At 36.7% G+C, this 22,641-nt stretch overlaps 1 protein-coding gene across 7 annotated transcripts in view; it reads right to left on the reverse strand.

Moving 5' to 3' along the window:
• tcf4 (transcription factor 4) overlaps nucleotides 1-22,641 on the reverse strand; it is a 108,978-nt gene that overhangs the window by 57,204 nt on the left and 29,133 nt on the right. For all 7 annotated transcript variants that reach the window (XM_077622235.1, XM_077622232.1, XM_077622234.1 and 4 more), the window contains one exon: nucleotides 2,461-2,519. In XM_077622235.1, the coding sequence (XP_077478361.1) occupies nucleotides 2,461-2,519 (59 nt within the window). The remainder of the gene's footprint in view (nucleotides 1-2,460; nucleotides 2,520-22,641) is intronic.

Raw genomic sequence — 22,641 nt, forward strand, 5'->3', positions numbered from 1 at the left:
GTTCATTTCTCGGTGCTAAAGTAGATAACTAGGTCACATATCCGCCTTCTGAAATGAAGGCTTTCCTGTATGGAGTTTACATGATTATTTCCTGGTTCTCTTGTTTCCTGACACATCCCAAAAATATTCATGCAAAATACAAAGTCTGTTAGTGTTGATTGTGGTCCGATTGGCTGGCAAACAATTCAGTGTATACCCACTTCCTGCCTAGAGTAAACGGGGATAGGTTCCAAAAAGCCCAGCAACGCTCAAGAGGACGAGAAGAACAGATAAAGAAAGCTGTTGATGTCCCAATCTTTTAACATAATCTAGAGAAAAAGGCAACTAAAGGGAGTTTCAAATCTTCCATTAGTGCACTTGGCAAGTAGAACGAAGTGATATTGTGTTCATTTGTACAATGGTTTGGCAGTGCATGATGACTGCAAATGATTTCTGCAGTGACCAAGCTGCAAATGAAATGAATGGTTTGTGGTTGAATTGGCAACATGCATTTTTAAATGAACAACCACAAATATACATGTATGAGTGCAGCTTAACTACTTTGCACACAGGTACAACAGTATTTCCTTGTGAAAATTTATTTTCTATTACTGGTCAGTATTTATCATTTGAAAATATTAATCCCTTAATTCTTAAATTTACATTTTTATCGAACAATCGCCAGCCCTACCAGCCAATGAGTTAGCAAATATACATCAAAAGCAACTACAACTACTACTGATACTACTACTAATAATGATACGTAAAATAAATAATGAAAATAAAAATAACCATTTTACGTATTTGTCTTCCTCCAATGTTTTATGTATTTTTGTTAAATGTAAATTTAAGGAGTTAACCTTTTTTGGTCTAGTCATTAGTTAAGGTACATCACAAAACATAAGAGTATATGCTATATAAATGTTAATAGTTGTATAGATTCACGTGGTAATTTGATGCAAAATGAAAAATATTACAGGTCAGATTAAACAAACAAATAACCAAAAACACTTAATATATCCAATAAAAAGGGAAAAAAAACGTTTCCATTCTTCAACAAATATTGGAGCCAAAGTGCAAAACTAAAAGCTAAATTAACCCAAAACTCAAATAGTACAAATCTATTTGACTGCAGATTAAATTGAAGTCATTTGAATCGGCCAGCTGTCACCATGCGAGCTCATCTTCTCCTCTAAATGTTATTTTACTGTTTTTTTTCTTCTTCAACGCTTTATTACAAGGACAGAATTTTCACTAACAGCCAAGGATGAAGCCAGAGGATTTTGGACCTCAGCCCAGCATGTAAATGTATCTGCCATTTCCAAACAATTTCCATCAAGAGCCATTCAGACTGCGAGGCAGGATAATTTGACAGCAGCTCAGCAGGAAAATGGCCAATGATGTTGTAATGTTTGATTTTAGTTCATATTTTTGTCCTTTACCATTTATTGTAGCTGCACATAAAGGCCACAGCTGGATTGAAGAGGTGCTTGTCGATAAAATCTCTGCAAAAACTGCATTAATGGAAGAAACAATGGGTGACGGAACTGATGGATGAATACTGGAAGGATGTATGTAAGGCGGATTACAAACAATATATCGTTATGGTGATATCGCGATACGAACAACTGTTCATTCGCCCCTCCCACTCAAAATAAGTTGGACGTCTAGCACCGTCAATAGCACTCAAAAATGAGCTCTCAAAGCCAGTCATTCCAGTTTGAATAAGTAGGATCTATCTATTCATTTATAGTTTATCAGGGCACCTTTTAAAATGGGCATCACTTTGGAAAAATATTTTTACCAGTCGAATCACTGCGAGCATCCTTCAGTGTCTGACTCCCAGAATGCCACACCACACCTTCAATTACAATTTAAATGTGTGATCGTAGCCAACAAAAGTTTCAAAAGGAAAACAGATCTCGATTGTGTATGTTGAAAATTCAGGTAGCATCTGTGATATTGGCAGTGTTATTGGGTATAGTATTATTGTACTTTCAACTATAAAACGCACCATTGCAAATGAAAGGTGTAGTGACGAGAGACATCTGTATCTCTCAGTTACTGAGCGGTTAAATAAAACGATCTAATGTCCCTCAGGGATCAATGAAGCTTCATTCAAAGCACAAACCAGTGCTGAAAAGGGAGATATAATACATATTCATTACGCTTTCTAACATCTTTTCATTCCACTGACTTTCACAAGGACATACATCCCTTTGATAAGCTTTAATTGATTAAACTCATAACATCGGTTTCAGGCATAACAGCGGATAGCCTGACTATGACGGAAACTCGTGTAACATCAAACTAACATCTGTATATTTTCTGAATAATACACTTGTATTTTCTAATGCGTCTATATATTTCATTAGCAATGAGCAGTTAGTTAGTAGAGAGTTGTTGAGCCTAGAAATATTCACCTAAAATAAAAAGACATGTATATAATGAATGTCCAAAATAAATAAATAAAACACTGACCTGATGGCACTGTGGATTTGATTCTCTACCATATGAATATGAAGTCCTCTCCGTTTTACCTGCAGACAGAAGAAAGCAAAGAATGTATAGTCAGACAATTAGGTATTCTTTCAAATTTGTCAAATTTGGGAAAATATGTTTAAAATTAGTTTTTTTTGATATGTTGTCAATTTTTCTTTAAGAGTATATCTTGCATTCACTTCATATAAACTGTAGATAGTGTTGTTAAAAAAATATTTCTTGAATTGGTCTCTATTCCAGGGCACCTTTGCCAATTTTTATCATCACTGAAAAAAAAAGAATTGATTTTTCTTTCCATTTCAATGTTATTATTAGTAAAGAGTCACATTTTGCGGCCTGGTGGCATGAGTAGTTAGTGCGTCGGCCTCACAGCTCTGAGGTCAGGGGTTCAAGTCCAGGTCGGTCCACCTGTGTGGAATTTGCATGTTCTCCTGTGTGGGTTTCCTCCAGGTACTCCGGTTTCCTCCCACATTCCAAAAACATGCGATAGGCTGTGTGCGTGTGTGCGTGTGTGTTTGTGTGTGTGACTGAGCAAACAGAAGCATCAGTTGAATTAAAAACATGTATACAGAAAACAATGAGGAAAAAAAAAGAAGTCTAATTTTGCCTCAAGCATTTGAACAGGGTCCCTGGTCCCTTCGGAACTGCGGGGCCACTTTAAGCCTGTTTTTACCACCAAAACCTTTTTGGATAAAGCCTTAAATCTTCAGCCAGTCTAAATATCAAACCACTGCTAGTGTGTAATTACATTCTGTGGTTCGTGCAGCCATACGCGATGAAATGAAGGGGCTTTATAGCGAGCGTGTGTGGAGGAAAATGAAGCGTGTACATGGTGAAGGGTTTGAATCAGGCATGTATGGATGCTGCTGAATACATGCCAACATGGTAGTCGATGCAGAAGAGGTTGATAATTAGAGGCGTAAAGAAGTGGGAATGTGGTTGACAGTGTGTACGTGTGTGTGTGCATGTGTGGTGTTGTGAATGGGACTGATCCAGGAGCCTCAGCTTCAGCTACCATTGATGCCAGCTGGACTGGTTTGGCACATATACAAAGAGTCCACCCCCCCACCTATACCCACACACACACACATTGACAATCAGCGGCACACAGACCCACATGGGTAAATGTATGCAATAGACAGTGCATATTATTATTATTGTATTGAAGGCTATTTTATCCATGTGAATAGGAAGAAGACCCATCTTAAAATGCCAATTCATGACCACACACACACACACACACAGAATGTTCATGTCATTTCAAAATCTCACCACTTAATTACTCTAGTCTAAAACATTCAACTCGCGTATGTTGTTCCTACATTCATATGTATATACAACGTATGCATATGCAGATAATACAATAAAAAGATCCATAGGTAGGTTTAAGTAGGGTCACTGCCATTCACTTATCCCTTAAAATGCTCCAAAGAGAGATTTTTAAATTCCATAAGAATTTCTCTTGCAGTGTGTGTGTCAGAGTAGGGGTTAAAAAATAACAAAGGGTTGTTTGTACGACCTCACGTTGCTCTTTGACAAATCAAGGTCATTTTGGAGGATTTCATCTAGAGCAAAGAAACCTTGAGAACAAAAATACAAACATTTGCTGTATTGTCAAAGCCAGGATGACTCGCAGCAACTTAAACTCAAAAGAAGACCTTGGACATTTAGCTATATCCCAATAAATGACTGAAAGACTTTGAGATATGTACAACATTTCCCACGATTATAAATCAGTACTCAAATCCGATTAGGATCAGCACCTTAGCGTTTTTTTAAATGGTTAACAGTGAAAAACATTTCAAATGGAAATCAAAATCAAAATGCATTTTCATTAACGACCAAAATGGAATTTCTTATGCATTCCCCAAAAGTGTTGTTGCTCTCCCAAGTGGGGACAAAAGCATAATGCAGTTTCTGCCACTTTCAATGCACATTTGAAATTAAACTCAGACCTGTCAACTGTGGCAGAGACAAATAAGACAACTAAATCTAACAATATAATTAAGGGTTATTATGAAAACAATTAATATAATTCCTAGGGAATGTCAAATCAATAAGATAATTAGAGATTTTTACCTTTTTGTTGTTGTTTTTAATTAAGGCAAAGTAATTGAGATCACTGTGTTCTACAAAAATAGAGGACAGATACAACATTCTAAGACATTAAGTATGATAGCCAAGGGAAAAAAACTGAATAGCACTTGTAGCTAACTGAAGCGCAATATTTCGAGCTATTTTTAAGAGCTAGAAGTTTGCAAAAAGTGAATTTTCTATAGAATTTTAATGCTAATCGGCTTCATTGATGACAGCAGAAAACACCAAACAACACACAACGTCCAATATCAAAGAGTCACATTCAAGGATGATTTTATTACCCTGATTTTCCCGACCTCTAATCTTTCCCGGGCAATGCAGTGATGACATTTGTTTCTCCCTCCTGGTGACAAAAGCCAAACAATCTCACTGGCAGCGATGAGGACCCCCAGACAGAGCACTGCTTGTTAAGAGTGTGCTCGCTGCAAAGGTACAAAAGATGGAGGAGGGGAGGTCAGTCCACTGGGCTGTATAATAGCCATAGTGGAGTCGGTGAGCAATGAGGACCAAATCCCTGCTAATCCAGCATGCCAGGAGACGCATAAGTTCCCATCCAAGTTGAGAGGAAGCATGATACTCACACTGCCGACACACTACACACACTTTCTGAACAGGCCTCACAATACTAACCTCGCTTTCAGATATTAATATACTGCAACATTATAGATTAATGTGACAAAGAATCTACCGGGTCACGGCTTTTAGACAAAAGGATAGCTACCAGTACTTTACCGGAACGGCCACGTTCAGACTCGAGGGAAATGTAGCGGTGCTCAGAATTTGTTACACACAGCAGGTAATTTAGACCACACTGAGCAAGCACACGTCCTCAATAAAAGCATTTCCATCTAAATAATTCGAAGAAAATACACCATGAATAGTTGAATTGCCTTTGCTCAGCCACAAATTCCTGTGTCGTCCCATTCAAAAGTTAACAGTCCCTTCCAAAGCCCTAAGCTCAGCGAACAGCTGTCGGATCGAGTTTATTGAGAAGTTAGCTAAATTCTTTGTTTACTGTTCATCAAATGTTGTTTTTATTTGTTTAAAGGTGAGAAAAATAAGGAAATGGGAGCATTTCTTGTGACCTGCAATCAGGCTGAACAAAACAAATAATTGAGTATCCATGCATTGACGTATGTATGTGAAACTACAATACTTGGAAAAAGGCCCCTAATTGTTAGTAAATACTGAAAAAATAATCACTATATTACCCCAACCAATCGGACAGTTGGAATTTTATTTACAAATGTATCATTACAAACTAAAAAAAGAAACTAACAGTGCACTCCCTTTTTATTTCTGTCCTGCTCGACATCTATTGTCTTGTTATTCATTCATTCATTCGTTGCTCTTAATCAGGATGAAGAAAAAGATGGTGCAGAATGGAGTTGTTCACGAAATCAATGCCAAAGTCTAGACTCTCTCTTTCCAAGCTTGAAAGATACATCAACTCTTTGTTGGTGTGAAAGGAATCATTTAGAAGACATGATCTCCTTTGACATGCATATAATGACTCGATTTGAATAAACAATATGACTAATAGTGTGATTTGCTGAGGATGGTGCGATGGCGGCAAAAAACTCGGAAAAAGAAAGGGTGGTAAATGGGGAAGGAAGATGGATAGAAGTAGGGTTTAACTCCCTCTTCCTGTGCGTGTGGGTACGTGTGTGTGTGTTATGGAGGGAGGATGAGATGGTTGCGCTGCGTAGACATGAATCATTTTGAACGATTCAAGCGTTCCCATGACATCGCTGGGCACCCGTCCAGAAGTTTTCACAAAGTCTAAAGAGTAATGATACACACACACACAGATACACAAAAATACCAAACAAATAAACATCCCAAACTCATCATTATGTATGTATGTATATATATATATATATATATATATATATATATATATATATATATATATATATATATATATATATATATATATATTTATTGTCTATATAATAGACAATAAGTAACCCTCTCAGCCACAGCCATTTCCAAATATTCCCAGCAGGTATTTTTCTCTTGGCACTTGAACGAGGGAACACATCAAACAACAGCTGAATGTACATGAGCGTCAAGAACGAATGGCAGCATCCAGCTCTCATCTGTCCTTTTCTACCTTCAAGCCATGCCACGGCACAACCAAGCAACATGATAGTGCTGAAATAGCAATAGTATTATTAAAGTGAATGTCATTGATCTAGAAGACAAATATCCATTCATTTCCTGTGAAAGGTGCCAAACCCTGGACTGGTCACCCGTCAGTTGCAGGGCACATATAGGATGTATTTACACGGCATGGTTTCAGTGAGAAAAATGCCATTTTATTTTTTGCTTTTGAATAGCACAATTTCAATGTACACAATTTGTGTTTAGTGTAAAATATCAAATTATCTAAGGGCTTTTAAAGGGGTTCTTTCTATGATCTGCACTATATCCTTCCATAATCCACAACACCACACAGTTCTAAAATGTTTTAATCCCCGCTGAATTGGAAACTGTCGGAACTACTTTTACTAATGTTGAAAATAGGCATAAATAATTTTCTCATTCTCTTTTTTTTTAAATATCTACTGTAAATTGACTGTTCCCTTCTATATGCATGAACTGCTCAAATTCCTGCAATATCCAAAAGCCCAATTGTTTACACTGGTGAGATGTATTGCTATTGCTAAAAGGTTTACCTTGTTAGGAGTGAAGTCACAGTGATACATTTTCAATTTTGATCTCAAACAGACTCGAGTATGTTCATGTTAGAGGAGCATGTATACATTGAAATGTTGAATTGAACTTAGATATAGATTTAAGCAAGGGAAAAAAAGTGGCATGTTCAAATTATTCCAGCGATAAAATTCTGCAGCCGCCATGAGACTTGTTCTATGTTCGAATGAGGGAGGCCTAAAGAGCAGTTCTCCCATCATCTACGTCAAACACCCTGATTATCCGACCCCATTCAAAGAAATACTACATCGACCCCTCCTCCACTCGGGCAACAATGAACAAACAATAAAGTACCCAACAAGGCCTCACGACACCAACTTCCTCCTATGTGTCAAATTCATATTCCGAGTCAGCATGTATTCAAAGCATAATAAAAATGTAAGATTAAAAAAAACATTTTTTTAAAATAAAGAAATGTATTCATAAACATTATTCTTGATTTGAATTACACATGACCTTACAATGATATACTTTAGTGAAAATCATGTGAGAGTAAACCATAATTGTGTATATAGCGTGTCGAAATGTGTCGCTGTTTGTTGCTCTCAGACAAAACAGGGCTGCTAAAATGCGGCAGGCACTGCAGATTTTTGTTGGCGGGCTGACAGTGGCGTTTCGGTGCCAAGCCCCGGCGGCGGAAACGACTAAAAGACGCATAAGGCTGGCATTAGAGCCCCAAATCTTCTCTCCCCCTCCACCCTAACATCCCCTCCTTCCCTTTTTCTCCTTCTCTATTCTCGCTCCATGGCATGGCATTTACTTTGGTTGGGGTTTGACTCTATTTGGCATCCTTCATAGACGACGTGAATTGATCACTCTGCCTTTGGTTTGCTCTGATCTATTGGAAGGTGGGAAATAAACATGGCACCTGAAACTCTGCAGGAGGTTAAGGAAGACTATTATGGTGCCGTTTCTTTTTTCTCCGTCTCTCTTTTGATAGTCATTTTGTCGGCGCAATATCCAGTTTTCCTTTATAATGTTTTACTTAATGGAGATTTCAAAAGATTTAAATATTTCCTGGATGCATATTTTCCTCACAACAATGATTGTCTTTGTCTTGAGGATTTTGGGCATCGCTTCCACCCAAACCTTGGACACAATAGCATCTGGAGTGAACATCCACTAGGAGCTAAGCCTCCAAACACAAACGGAGAAAACAACATATTCTAATTATATTCAGAAAAGAATAAAACTCACGCACACACAAAAGAACAAAATATGCGGTAAAACATCCCGGATTACCTAGAACTAAATGTCTGTTTCGAATCTATTATTGATGAGACAACATTTAGCAGCAGAGTAAAGAAAACGGATGCTAAATTGTGTTCTCGTATTGTGTAGAAGACAGACGACGTCGGCTAATGCTGAATTGAAAAGGCTCTTAGAGATGGATTTAACACGTTTCCTCTTGTCTTCGGGCTCGCGACGGATGGGAAATGACGAAGGGAGACAAAGAGAGAGGTAGCAACAAGAGGAAAGGTGTGAAATTTTGAATTAGCAACACAATATGGTAAGTATTAAAGTGCATCACAATGAGCAGCACGGGCGACACAGCAGAAGGCGGCACACTCGCACAGTCTGACTAAATAAATACGCACGGTTGTGACCTAGAAGCTATTCATGTCACTAACAGGAGGCCAAAACAAGAGAAGAGCGTGTTATAGTACAATGAAAACAAATTCCCCATCCTATTTCACAAAATATATTTCTTGCTTAAATCACTCATCAAATCAATAATTTGCATATTTTTGTCTACCGTATATTTTGGTAATTTAATGTGTACAAACCATATTTCTTATATTACTACTATTGAAAACATTTATCCATATCCTTATATATATTTAATTTGACTCATTGTTTTGGTGTAATTTCTATTTAGGGTTAAGAATTTCAATTTTAATTTCTGTTTATACAATAGCAGAATTATGAAGGTCGATGACCTTTCAGTTAAACTGAGTGGTGCACATCCAGTGATGGACAGTTTTTATTCATGTATTTAATTATAATTACAGTATTTCAAAGTGAAAATCATCTCAATAAAAATCACAATAGTCAAGAATTGCTTCTAAATGAAGATACTAATTAGCATTGTTTCTCCTGATTTGCGTGCCATTCTACCGGTTTGATACATTAACGCTTCCAATAATTGACAAGATTAATTTCTAAAAAAGTTTCACACACCCATCTAAATGGCTGATGGTTCTGGACAAACAAACATCTAATTTCTTTTAACTTGGAGTTGATTATGTATAATTTGCAGGTGAACTTGAACCCATCTGTCCACTCACGGTTGTGTGTTTCTGGTTAAATGAGGTGTGGTCAGTAGCACTGTGGGCTTATTTTTCTCTTGAAGTCAAAGCCTTCACACTAAATGAAGAACATTGAGGTGAATGACACAATGCATTTACTGTTAATTAAAGGGCACCTTATTAAGACAATGAAATTGGGCTGCACAGGCTGGTGCACAATAAGCATACACTACTGTTTTGCTAACAAGGTAGTGTAATGACTTCACACAGAAAATGTAGCGGTAGACCACAGTTTTTTGGGGGGGAGACTGAGTGGAAATTATAACTAACTCTTTTTTCCCTCATCGAACCTGTCTGCTTTTCTCTATGGTAAGACTTCAGTAGAAGGAGGGGCGACCTAACAGAGATGGATGATGGGTCAGGTGCTGTCAGACTAGAGGGGGCAAAGGTCAAAGGATTCCAGGGTTCAGCATCACACAGATTTCTACCTGTCACATTCGTTTGTGCCGAAACACGCATCCCTTTTCTTCCCTTGTATATCTCTCTAAGTGTGGAAAGATATTTGAAAAAGTTCCTTTATTTTATTTTTCTACTTCTCTTATTTCTGCTTTATTTATTTTGTGGTTATGTTAAGATGATTGAAACAATTCATTGATTTGAAGGTCAAAAAATGCAAAGTACAAATTGTCTTGACCAGCATATGCAAATTAATGTGTTATTTAAAAAACGACATAAAAGTGCTAACAGGAAATAACATTTTTTAAATAACGAAAATGTGTATTAAATGAAATTTATAAATCATTATATGAATTATTTTCAAATAAAAGGAAGATTATCCTCCATTTTTACCTAATGAACAATGCTGATAAGGCCAGCACTATAAGATTGATTTTATTCAATTTGAGATAATTAAATCCTGAATAATTCTGTTGCAAAAATACCAAGAGTATTTTTAAAAATCAATTTTCACTGTGCTATTTTTTCACTTTTGCTTATGATTTTACACTCATACACATGATAAAATTATAAATAAGTCAACACGTTTAACATGAAGCCAATATCAAACTACAAAACTGTGGATAAAAAACAGTCTGCAACTAAGGCAATCAATTTCACAATATTCTAAAACTACATCTGTTTGAAAATCAAAATAATCCCTGACTTCATGAAAACAATTCATTGAGGATGGAGACTTATTTTTATCAATAAAAAAATAATTCAAAACTATTCTTGAAGAGCTGCCTGCTATAGACTACTTTAAACTTCAGGTGATCCACTTGATACAAGACTTCCCTCCAGCATCATCCTATATTCTCTCCAGAACACTCCCTGTTGCGTTATCCTGACTCTCAATTTAATCCTTGTATTTATAATAACGTGACAGGCTTTGAACACCTGCATGGTTGTCACTCGACTTGCGGAGCCTTTGACCAATGCATCACTGATACGCTTTGTGAGATTTCAGTGCGACCACCTGGCTGCACATAATGACATATCTGCTCCCACTCATTTCTTAGGAGATGGTGATCAGAGCTGCCTCATCCCAGCAGGACAGACTCTGCCTGACGTTGTTCGACAAGGGAAATAAGGAGGGTGGAAATACACAGTCAGCAAGAGAATGGTCAGGAAAGAAATGGGAGGATAGAAGTCATCTTAACACATTTTGAAAAAGAAAACAAAAGACTATGTTGCTTTCAACAAGGTGCACATATGGAGAAATGTAAAGTAAACAAGATTTTGTGGCTCATTAATGCTTTTTCCACTGTCGATTTTTAGTTTTTTTGTGCTTTGATATGTTGCAATAAGCCTGGCAGTCACCTGTGCTCAGTTGTCAATTCACTTAAAGGGAACGTGACAGATAATGGTCATTGACATTGATTAGAGTCAACGGTGATTAGGTTAACGGCCAATTAGAATGGCCTTTTTCAACTGCATCCTCCTGCACACAACCACCAAAACCGGGAAGACTTACTTCAACAACGCTTCAAGTATAGATCTGTGCTGCACACAAAAATAGAGCTCCCAAAGATGACCACTACTCCCCCACAATCATTGTTTTATTGTTTCAAACTAAACATGGAAAAAGCTTGTCGGCAAAAACAAAGGATGTGCACAATTGCGAGTATGTCACATCCAGAACAACAATGGCAGGACACAAGTTCTAACAAGTGCACCTTGATAAAGCTTTACCGGGAAAGCATCATTTGTGACCTGCCTAACTACCCAAACTTACTGATAGCCAAACAGAAGTCAAATGAGAACTACATATTCTATATGAGACATACAATAAAAAAGACTGTTCTAAAATTTGGACAATAGGAGCATAATATAAAGCATACCTATTTTAATTTAAGTTATATCTTTACAAATTGCTGAAGAAGTCAACTGATTCAAACAAACCAAAGCATGAAATCTTCCATTTTACTTTCTCACATTGGTCGAAATGTTATTTGTTTAGCAGCGGCTGACCTCCCTGATCGTTTCAAACTGCTTTCTCAACCTATACAGACATAAATCGGGAATTAAACCAGTCACCCACAGTTCTATTCAGACTGTGCCAACGACTGCCATGGCACTGCCCTGGATGCATGGGAACCATTTCACCCCCGTCTGCTACCATGGAAACTAATGGCCAGGACATAAAGGCAGTGATTTGGAGTAAAACATTGTATGCATCCTCTGTTTACTTTTTCTCATAGGTTAAACATTTTCTATTTAAATGCAGCACTGTGAAAGTTAGAACGTAGCAAAATAACAACTTCTTGACACTTATTATACTTTAAAAACTATGAGCAAACAATATTCATCCATTTTCTATACCGGTCGAGACTCATTTAGAGCTGGATTCCATCTCAACCTCAGGGAAAAAGAGAAACTAGACCATGCAAGTTGCTCAGAGTGAATACAGACCAACAACACAATGACATCATCACAAAGGGGGAAGTCCCTCACATTCACATCAATGGGCATTTTCAAAGCGCCAACAACATTAAAATACAATACAATAATAATAGTACTTTTAGAAAAAAGAGCTTGTCTCAGCACAGACAAAAAAGCTTTGCACTGAAAAGGTGATTATTGTTTATTCTAAATTACTTTTTTTAAGTTACATTTTTTGACAAATTGAATAATGATAATATTATTTCAAACTTCATCAAAATATACTGTACTGTATGTAATGCATTCATTACATCAGATCTTTTATGCTCATAAAAATGTTACTTTTACAAGCACTTCCCTCAACTCATGCCTCAATGCAATTGAAATAAACTGGAAATAAAGGCCACCAAATATCTCTCTGTGAATCCATTAAATAGGTAGAGTGGTCATGCAGAGATGTGCACAACACATGACAAGAGATGCATGAGACAAGGAGTACGGGGGAATTTTCGGGTTGATTTTGCTCCACATTTCCTCATCGAGAACATCAGCAGCCATGATATAAGAGAGATACACAAGCGTGCACACGTATGTACACTGAGACAGGGAGCTGCAAGCTAACGCTTAAAGCAAAACTGGGCTTCCATAGCCATCCATTATCAGTGACAAGCTAAATGTACCATGGTACACCATATGTTACTCAGTGAGAGAGAGAGAGTGAGAGAGATTAAAAGTCAAGTACAGACTGAGGGAAAAAATGGAGAAAAAGAAAATACAGGATCACGTGGCTCCATTTAATTAGAACTTGGTGCAAAATATATAACAAATACTAGTTTTGACTGCTTATTGTACTATTCCAACTTGTCAGGTTATTAAAGGTTGCCCAAATTTATAAAACCTGAGTATTTTAGGGTTTTTTTGTTTTTAAAGATGACATTTTGACATTTCTTGAACTCTTTTCAACTGTGGACACTCCGCGATAATACATTAAATTAGTTTTCGATAAATAACGTGTTAATGAGATACTTTGCAGTTTATGAGTTAGTGCGATATTTTTTTTTCCAGAAAGAGTGCCTCCTTTACTTTGGAGGAAGGAAAGCACCATGCAAACATATTCAGGCAGCGGGACTAGCCATAGTATCCAGTACCTGTCACTAAATTCAAACCAGCGTGGACAGAGTAAACACAATGTTGTAATACACAGCAAAACCTAAAGTGCAGTGTTTTGGGGGATTTGTTTTCTCTCTCTTTTTTTTTTAACTTTGGAAACACACATACACACACATGAATGCACACACAGTTGTTAAGGCTGTTACCTAAAAGCCTCCAGCAGGAAACATCTGTGCAGACAAAACAGACACATTCAGTTTAGACAAAACCACAAACAGGACAGCTTTAAATACAAACACAAATGCACTAGAGTTGTCAATATAATGCTCAAAAGAAGATCACTAACAATTTGAATCAAGGACATTTACATTCCCCTGAAAATTTTTGAATAAATTCAACTTGCATTTCTTCATACAACAATAATTTGATATGAAGTGCAGTATTCATGACCGAATATCTCCACATTATCATTCATATAATAAGCATGCATTTACAGTATAAGAAATACAGACGATATATTTTCTTTTAAATAGGATGTTGACAAAAAAATGACAATATCCAGACTGGGGGAGAAGGAAAGTGTGGGTGACAAAGGAAGGAAGATAAATTGTTCAATGCGAGGGAAGAAAGGCAACTGGAGGAAATGAATGCGCACAAGTATAGAAAAGGCCAAAACAAAAGGGCAGGAAGGACAATTTCCAAAACTGTTAATAAAAAAAATACTTATAAGTCAAGATCAAGCCAACACAAAGAAATCTGCAAATAAAATTGAAATTCCAAGTCCAGAACTAAGTTTATTCCTCACATCAAACGGGTAGAACAATTCAAGTATAAGAGCATGCGTGCACGCGCAAACAATCACATTCACACAATGCACAGTTAGTTTCATTACAAAGACTGAGACCATACCATACTGCTGCAAAGGAGGCAATGCCACATTGGCAAGGCCCAGGGGGCAACTGCTATCTTGTGCCAACACTTCACACACACACACACGCACACACACACCCATAACACAACACAACACATCAGTATTCCAACACCGTTGCAGAGGCGACTCCTCCGCCGGCTTAGTGTGACTTTATGTTAAACGAGGCACATTGTGGTTTCAAAAGCTCTGTTAGAATGTTTCGAGTTTTAAATGAGATTTAAGATTGAAAAAATAACTAAGAAAATACATCCAACTATTTGACAAAAAAATGCAAATTATGGAATGGAGAAGGATGGAAGGATGGATCGTTTTTCTGAATTTAAAAATGCGCTTCAGGATAAAGCACCATGAAACATGGAGCGCTATCAACTTTCACTAAATGGCACTAAATGACAGTAATTATTGTTACAATCATTACTGTGCACATCATTAGGGTTGTCTGTGTACCGCATTCATTCTTTTGACCGTTCCTTCACTAAGCAGACATTACAAGAAGGTTGAAGGCCACGATAAAACGGCACTTTACTGAGATTATCCGGCTTTATCCTGAACAAACCCAAAACCGTGTAATCTGTACAGTTTTATTCTGCCTATGGATTAATATGAGGACTCAAGCACCACCACCCCTTTGTTTTATCTACTTAAATGAATAGACTATGTCGCTGTTTCTTTTAAAACAATTTACTGTATATTTATTTAAGCCTTGTTAATTCCCTTGTAAGGAACACAGTTTCAATTATTTCTTACAAAATATATACAGAAACACACACGCACACAAACACATGTGTCTGTGAATGTGTATATGTATATATATATATAGTAATGTCCTCAAAAACAAACAAAAAAAGCATATATATATATATATATATATATATATATATATATATATATATATATATATATATATATATATATATATATATATATATATATATGTATATATATATATATATATATATATGTATATATATGTATATATATATATGTATATATATATATATATGTGTATATATATATATGTGTATATATATATATATATATATATATATATATATATATATATATATATATATATGCTTTTTTTGTTTGTTTTTGAGGACATTACTAATAGTCAAATAGTCATAGGAAAATGTCATACTGGGTTTCAATGAGATGACTGCTAATGATTAGTCAAAAGGACATGATCATATCCCTGTCTTTTAATGATTGGTTGACAAAAGGAGAAATGCTTAAGATGATACCAAGCAGCTCCAGACTTAAGTGTCACCATTAGTATCATTCAGGTGACAGACCACAGATACCACACTATTATCTGTCACAATCATATTCGAGTCCCTGATATGTTAAAAAACACAGACAAGGATACACTCTCAATGAGCTGCAGTATCTGTCCTTGTGTTTTACACACAAAACACATTTTATAAGATCAATTTCGGAGACATTAACTACTGTAAAATCCAAAGAACTTATTTTGAACTTGAATCCTGAGCTGATCATTCCTACTGTTGAAAAACTTTTGAATAAAAAAATCTATAAAATCCTCCGCACGTTTTGCGTATCTCCCTGTTTGCCAATGGAAGACTCAACATAATCGCATAAGAACCACATCTCCACTCCATATGAATTTAGACCACCTGTTCAACGGCAGAGTAAAAGGGCACATTTCATCCACCGAATTGTTACCAGCACCGCACGTCTCTCTATTGTGCCAGTAAGACTCTGGCATTGAGCAGCCCGCCAAATCCCAAAACATGCGGCAAATATAAGATGACACACAAATCCACATAAACCAGGTTTTACTCACCTGCCTAACTGTGCTGGGAACGAACAAAGGGCCCACTGTCTTATAAAGCTCTTGAAAACATACACTCAAAAATTTGCTAACTAAAGTATAAAATTCTTCACAATTATTCTTTTTTTCCCCCCAATTTGCATAACGTTATGCCTAAATTATTGTCTTACAAATTGCTATAAGTTCAGCAGTGGTTTCAATTTCATTTTTTTTTTGCAAATAATTTGTGGAGCACTCACCAAGGGTGCAAGTGGACCATGTTAAAATATTTTTTTCAACAATAATAAAATATATATGTCAGTCATCTAATGTGATAAAGTTTCAAGTTGTATGCCCACTAAAAGCGCTATAGAAAAATGATAGATGGATGTTACAAAAAACATGATGTATATACATCTTATAGCCCATCTCTTATGTGTCCATCTCTTTGTTCTATTTTATATCATATGTTTAGGTTTTTCGTTTCATTTTTTGTCTCTCGATGTCTTTGGATCTCCCTTTCTAATTGATACTCTGTATATCCGACACACTCTCACTGCCCGTCTTCCTTTCATCTCACGCCATCTGCCTTTCTCTTTTTTTTCCATTTCATTCTCTTCTTCCCCTCTGTCTGTCTGACTGTCTAACTCCCGACTTGTCTCACTCTCTCAATATGACTCCCCTGCCCCCTCCCTCTTATCTCCCTAAAAACTTGGCAGTGATCCCCGCCGTGTTTTTCTCCACTCCTCGTTTGGGGGATTGCGAATGAATGCGATCCAATCTAGGCCTCAGCTAAGAGACATGAATTTTCATTAATTACAACCTTGTCAGCAAAAGCATTATGGGATCTGAATATGAAAATGCTAATGAGTGGTGCTCATTTGCATTTTTTTCTTTGTTGGAATGTCATTAATTATTACGTTTTATGATGATGAATGCAGCTGTCGATGGCTAGCCCTCCATAGCTAATTAGCTATCAGAAAATCCTCTGATCAAAAAAAAAATGGATAGGGAGCCCTAACTACTTTAATGTATAAATTTTTAACACTTGTGTAATTAACTTATTGCTGAGCTTTTTAACCTGTGGCTGATGCTTTTGTTTTGCACATGCACAGCCTTTAACATTCTGGGACTTATTTTGTAGTTCTTTACTGCCCTTGCCAAACTTTTTCATTTAAATATCAGGTCAATTCAGACTTGTTTGGGGTGATTATTTGATAAAGTGATGAAATAAACAATTGCAAAACATGATTCAAAAAAGCTGAATTAGTGACAGCCCTGCAGAATACATACAGATGCTATCAACTATTGAATTTGACACAAACTTTGCAGAAGTAAAATATAATATTTAATGGAATACAATCCAACTAAAACTACGTAAAAGTTGGCCCCTATCCCAGCTGATCTCAGGCAGTCATCAAATATAGTTCAAATAATTAATGATAAAAAAAATATTTTAGATGCACTCATAGAAAAAAAATCGTCTTTTCTAAACTTTATATGAATGTTGCAACCCCTTACCAACACTATGAAATGAGATTCACAACCAGACCACTTGCCAGCAAAGCAGATGTTACATCATTTACATGGAAACTGTCTTGTTAAAATGCAACCTAAATATTTCCCTACACAGATTGATCCTAAATCAGAAGGCAAGAAGTTATTCAATCATTTAGGCAATAATTTTTCAATATCAACAAATCAGAGCTTGATCAAAATATGGCATCCTTGAATCTCTGGAGTTCAAACTTTCAAGTTTTACTGTCTTAGCTTGCCTTATTAGTTTGGTTTATTCATTCATTCTCCATACTGCTTCTCCTCTTAAGGATCACGGGGGTGCTGGAGCCTATCCCAGCCAACAATGAGGAGTAGATATCGGACACCCTGAATTGAATCATTTATGCATTTTGTCGTGCTCAAAACCAATCTGACAAAAAATATTAATGCATTATGACCAAGTTTAGCTGGAAAAACTTAAGCAGTAGTCTTTAAATATAAAGATCGTTTAACTTTTTTAGAATACCTCACATTACTCATGTCCATTTCGTCTGATACCATTTTTGTTGGCTTCTATTGTCTAAAAAGTGCATCACTAAAGAGCTAACAAATCCCCTATCCAAAAAAACAACAACTAACAAACACCTCCCCTTCTCCAAGCTTAATGAATGCCAGGCTTAATTAGAGCACCATGATGTCAGAGCATTAATTATCAGTTGGCATCATTTCAGGAAATAAACAGTCTTCCTTTCAGATTTTCACTCTGTCTATCTCAGCTTCCCTCTGCACTATTTTTTATTTTTTTCACTCATGTATTCGTTTCCATTATATTTCTTTCATCAGATTAAAATTTATGTCACTTGCATTTAACACCGACTTGAAGATGGGTCTGTGAGGAAGTGTTTAATAAATTTGGAAATGCTCCTAATCTGATATATGAATATGACGAAAGGCGATTTCACAGGAGCAGTCATCACTTTACAGTGTGTGGCTTTTGCAAAGTTTAAGCATTAGTTGCTTAAAACAAATATATAATGCAGTGTCAGAATACCATGCCTCCACAGCAATTCACGAGTTTTGTACCACAATACTGACCCAAATCAAAGCTAAAAGCACCCAATAATGGCATAGGAAAAAAAAAATCATTAGATCATTATGAAAAGGCCTTCTAAATACCCTGAAATCACAACAATATACATAATAAACATCTGCGAGAAAAGGATTTCAGGCACTAACGAAAAAGGGTATTTTCCTTTGAGGCGCGCAATGTAAATATAGCCTCTGCTCTGCTCGGATGATGAAATAAAGTTCATCTTTGGCCTTTGGGAGCCATGCTTATAAGCAAAGAGCGGTTTCTCTTGCTCACTCTCTCTCTCTAGCTCTGTCACTCCCTCGCCTGCTCACTCTCACAATAAACATACTGTTTCAGGCTGCACATCTCTATATTTCTCTGTCACCTCTTACACACAAGCACTCTCTCTCTCTGCCACACACACATTGTACACACACATACTGTAGTGTGGCTGGCCAGATGGGACTCTTCCACATGACCAGGCCGATCAATCAACACTGAAGGGCCCAGGTGCTACTACGCACCATTTCACAGTCTGTCACACAGACACACACGCATACACGTACACACACTGGCATTGTACACTCACATAACAGCACAGACATGCATAGATAAAGATAAAGGGCACATACACATACATGCAGGCAGTTAAGACTCACACTCAAGCACACAGTGTAACATGTATGACCCAAGCTTGTTCTCTGGGGTGCCTCATCTGGATGGGTGACAGACAGAAAGACACTGACTATGTTCTGGTAAATATATTCATTTAAAAAAAAATCATTCAGTCATATGTGTCCTCTAAAATAGATGTGATATTTTTAGGGTTCATTCATTTTGGGTATATGAGTCACTGTTACTGTGCTGAAATAAACAATGACTTTATCCTCAATTTGTGACACGTTTGTGGGGTTCAAGTTGACCATTTCCATTTGAAATATTGATGATTGGATTCCCAATTCCTTTACAGATTTGTAGTAGATAGTAAACTTTCTCAGTTTCCCTTCAATTTGTCTTCAAGAATGTGCCCGGTTTTACTCAATAAAGGTTCGGTGATCAATATCCATCCTTTTTTAATGCCTTTGGCATCATTGTATTTCAATGACTTAATATGAATGAGAGAAGACAACATGAAATCATTCGATACCACTATTCAACTTTTCCATCCATCTATTCATCTATCCATCCAAGCACTTTTGTTTCCAGTACAGTACAAACTGCAACTTTAATGAGCTCTTTATCCCTTTTCACCCACCTCAAAAAGAAGCTACTAAGTGTAATAGAAGTAAAAGTAAAAAGTTTTTCCCCAAAATATTCCAAAACATATTCTGCCTTAGGTCAAGAACTGCTAAGTGCTTTTCTGATTTTTCTACATCAAGTTTTACATTTCCGCCCTCCACCCTGCTGCTTTGACGAGACCTATGATTAGGATGTCGGATCCAATAACACTGACAATTCCCATATGAGACACAACCCCTTCTTAATAGTCTCCAGCACTTACAATATACGGAGACTATGTTCAAAATACTACGCGAGTGAGAGCGCATCTGTTTTGTTTCATTCAGAGATAATCAAAACAAATTAAATTAATCAGTGATGCCAGTAATAACATAGTATATAACCAATTTTCAATAACAAATTCTCTGACGCCTTACTAGTTCCAAACAAATGAGATGAACTTTTCTTAGAAGTGACTTCACACTTCAACAATTTTGGCTATGCAGAAGAAGTATCAGTGCTCTGAAAACTCCAATATGAGAAGAAAAGAAGCAACATGTATTGGTACTGAAGTCATTCATTCTCTGTACCGTTTGTCCTCGCAATGGTCGCGGGGGGTGCTGTAGCCAGTACACGGTCGATTGTTAAGACCCTGACTGACGTCCCTTCCTAAGGGGACAACTCATGTACATACAAACTCTTATACACTCACACGTTGGCTCAGTGAAACTGCTCATGGCCATTGTTGGCTTTTATTGATGCGTAGATCGTGTTGTTTTACCTTGTTTTGTCGCCGGTCTTTTGGTCGTCGGTCTTTTGGTCGTCGGTCTTCTGGTCGCCCGTTGTCGCGGTCCGGGCGACCAAAAGACCGCGACCAAAAGACGGCGACCAATCGACCGTACACGGCTGTAGCTTACTATGGTCACTAGACGGGGGTCAAGCTGAATTGGTGGCCAGCCAATCGCAAAGCACAAGGAGACAGACAACCGTTGCTACTGAATTATTTTTAAATTTATATATATATATATATATATATATATATATATATATATATATATAATATATATATATATATAATATATATATATATATATATATATATATACATATACATATACACATATATATATATATATATATATATATACATATACACATATATATATATATATATATATATATATATATATATATATATATATATATATATATAGAGAGAGAGAGAGAGAGAGAGAGAGAGAGAGAGAGAGAGATACATAGAAGATAGATAGATAAGTAAACGTTTCACACTGTTCTCCTTTCAACCATTGAGAGCAGAAAGGGCCAGGCTCAGCAGGGAGCGACAGAAGGGTGACCTTGGCTCCATACCAAGCTGAGGGAATGAATGGGTGCCAAGGATAGAGATGGAGACAGGTGAGCAAGTATTGCTGGGAAGACAACACCATGGAATGATATGAAGGGAATGCAGAGATAAAGATTAAAAAAAAGAAATGCTGAATTAGAAAGAGGACGTATAAAGGGGAAGGGAGGAGTGAGAGAAGAGGAGGGACAGTGAGAGCGAGAGACTTCCATGTATAAAGTGTCCAGATGTGACCTCTGCTGAGGGGGTCCGGCCTCATGGCTCAACACTCATTAATAAGGTCACACAGAGGTGAGACAGTCGGCTGACTCACTGCATTTCAACAATACAATAAGGGGAAGAGGATGTGGTCAACGTCAACAACTGTGCTGGATTTTTGTTGTTGTTTTCATTCATTATTTTATTTTATTTTTAATGCAGTGGTCTTTAAGCTTACTTTAAGTGCTAGTCTGTATTCTTGATATTGAACACATTTTAGGGTCATCTTTGAGATGCACCTGATCAAAACTGTGGGACATAATAATATGTGTGACAGCATGACTAGAGGTTGCTGCTTGCTGGTGATGAATTTAAATAGGCCTGCAGCATTTTCATAGGGACATTTGGGGTGACGAGTTTAGGTGTGACCTTTTTGTTAAATCTGAAATATAAACTTTCATAACTTTCTGTTAGACATGAAATTAGGTTTATCTACACCGAACATGCAGGAGATCACTGTAGCATCATATGACACTTTACAATCCCGTTCTTGACTCATTTTCTCCCACAAGAAGCAATACAATAAGTTCTAACTAGCGCAACAAATAGCAAAGTGAGCCATGCTAGATAAAAACAAGACAACCTTTTTCACAGCATCTAATTTTAACAAGAGATTTTTGTTTGTTTGATTTCTTACCATGTAAAGATTGACACAATTCTTAATTACAATAAAATGACAAGCGAGAGGTGTGTTCCATTCTCAGGTGCCATTTAAAAGAACGAAACCTCTTAAATGTTACACAGAATTGTTTAAAAGATGAAACCACCAAATTTAGAACGTTTGTGGGCTGGGTTGCACCTGTTCTCTGTCTGTTTGTATCTACAGTACTCAAATATGAAGTAAAACCACATATACTCACAGAAGCACATTAATTACTTCCACAAGTCAAAAGTTAAAAATGCAAATTAAATCAATCCAATTGTGTACACACTTTCCTGCAACAAATAACTACATAATTGGAGTACACACATGCAAACACCCATCAAGTGCTACATAAA

The sequence above is a fragment of the Stigmatopora argus genome, chromosome 16 (assembly GCF_051989625.1).
Source record: "Stigmatopora argus isolate UIUO_Sarg chromosome 16, RoL_Sarg_1.0, whole genome shotgun sequence".
Lineage (NCBI taxonomy): Eukaryota > Metazoa > Chordata > Actinopteri > Syngnathiformes > Syngnathidae > Stigmatopora > Stigmatopora argus.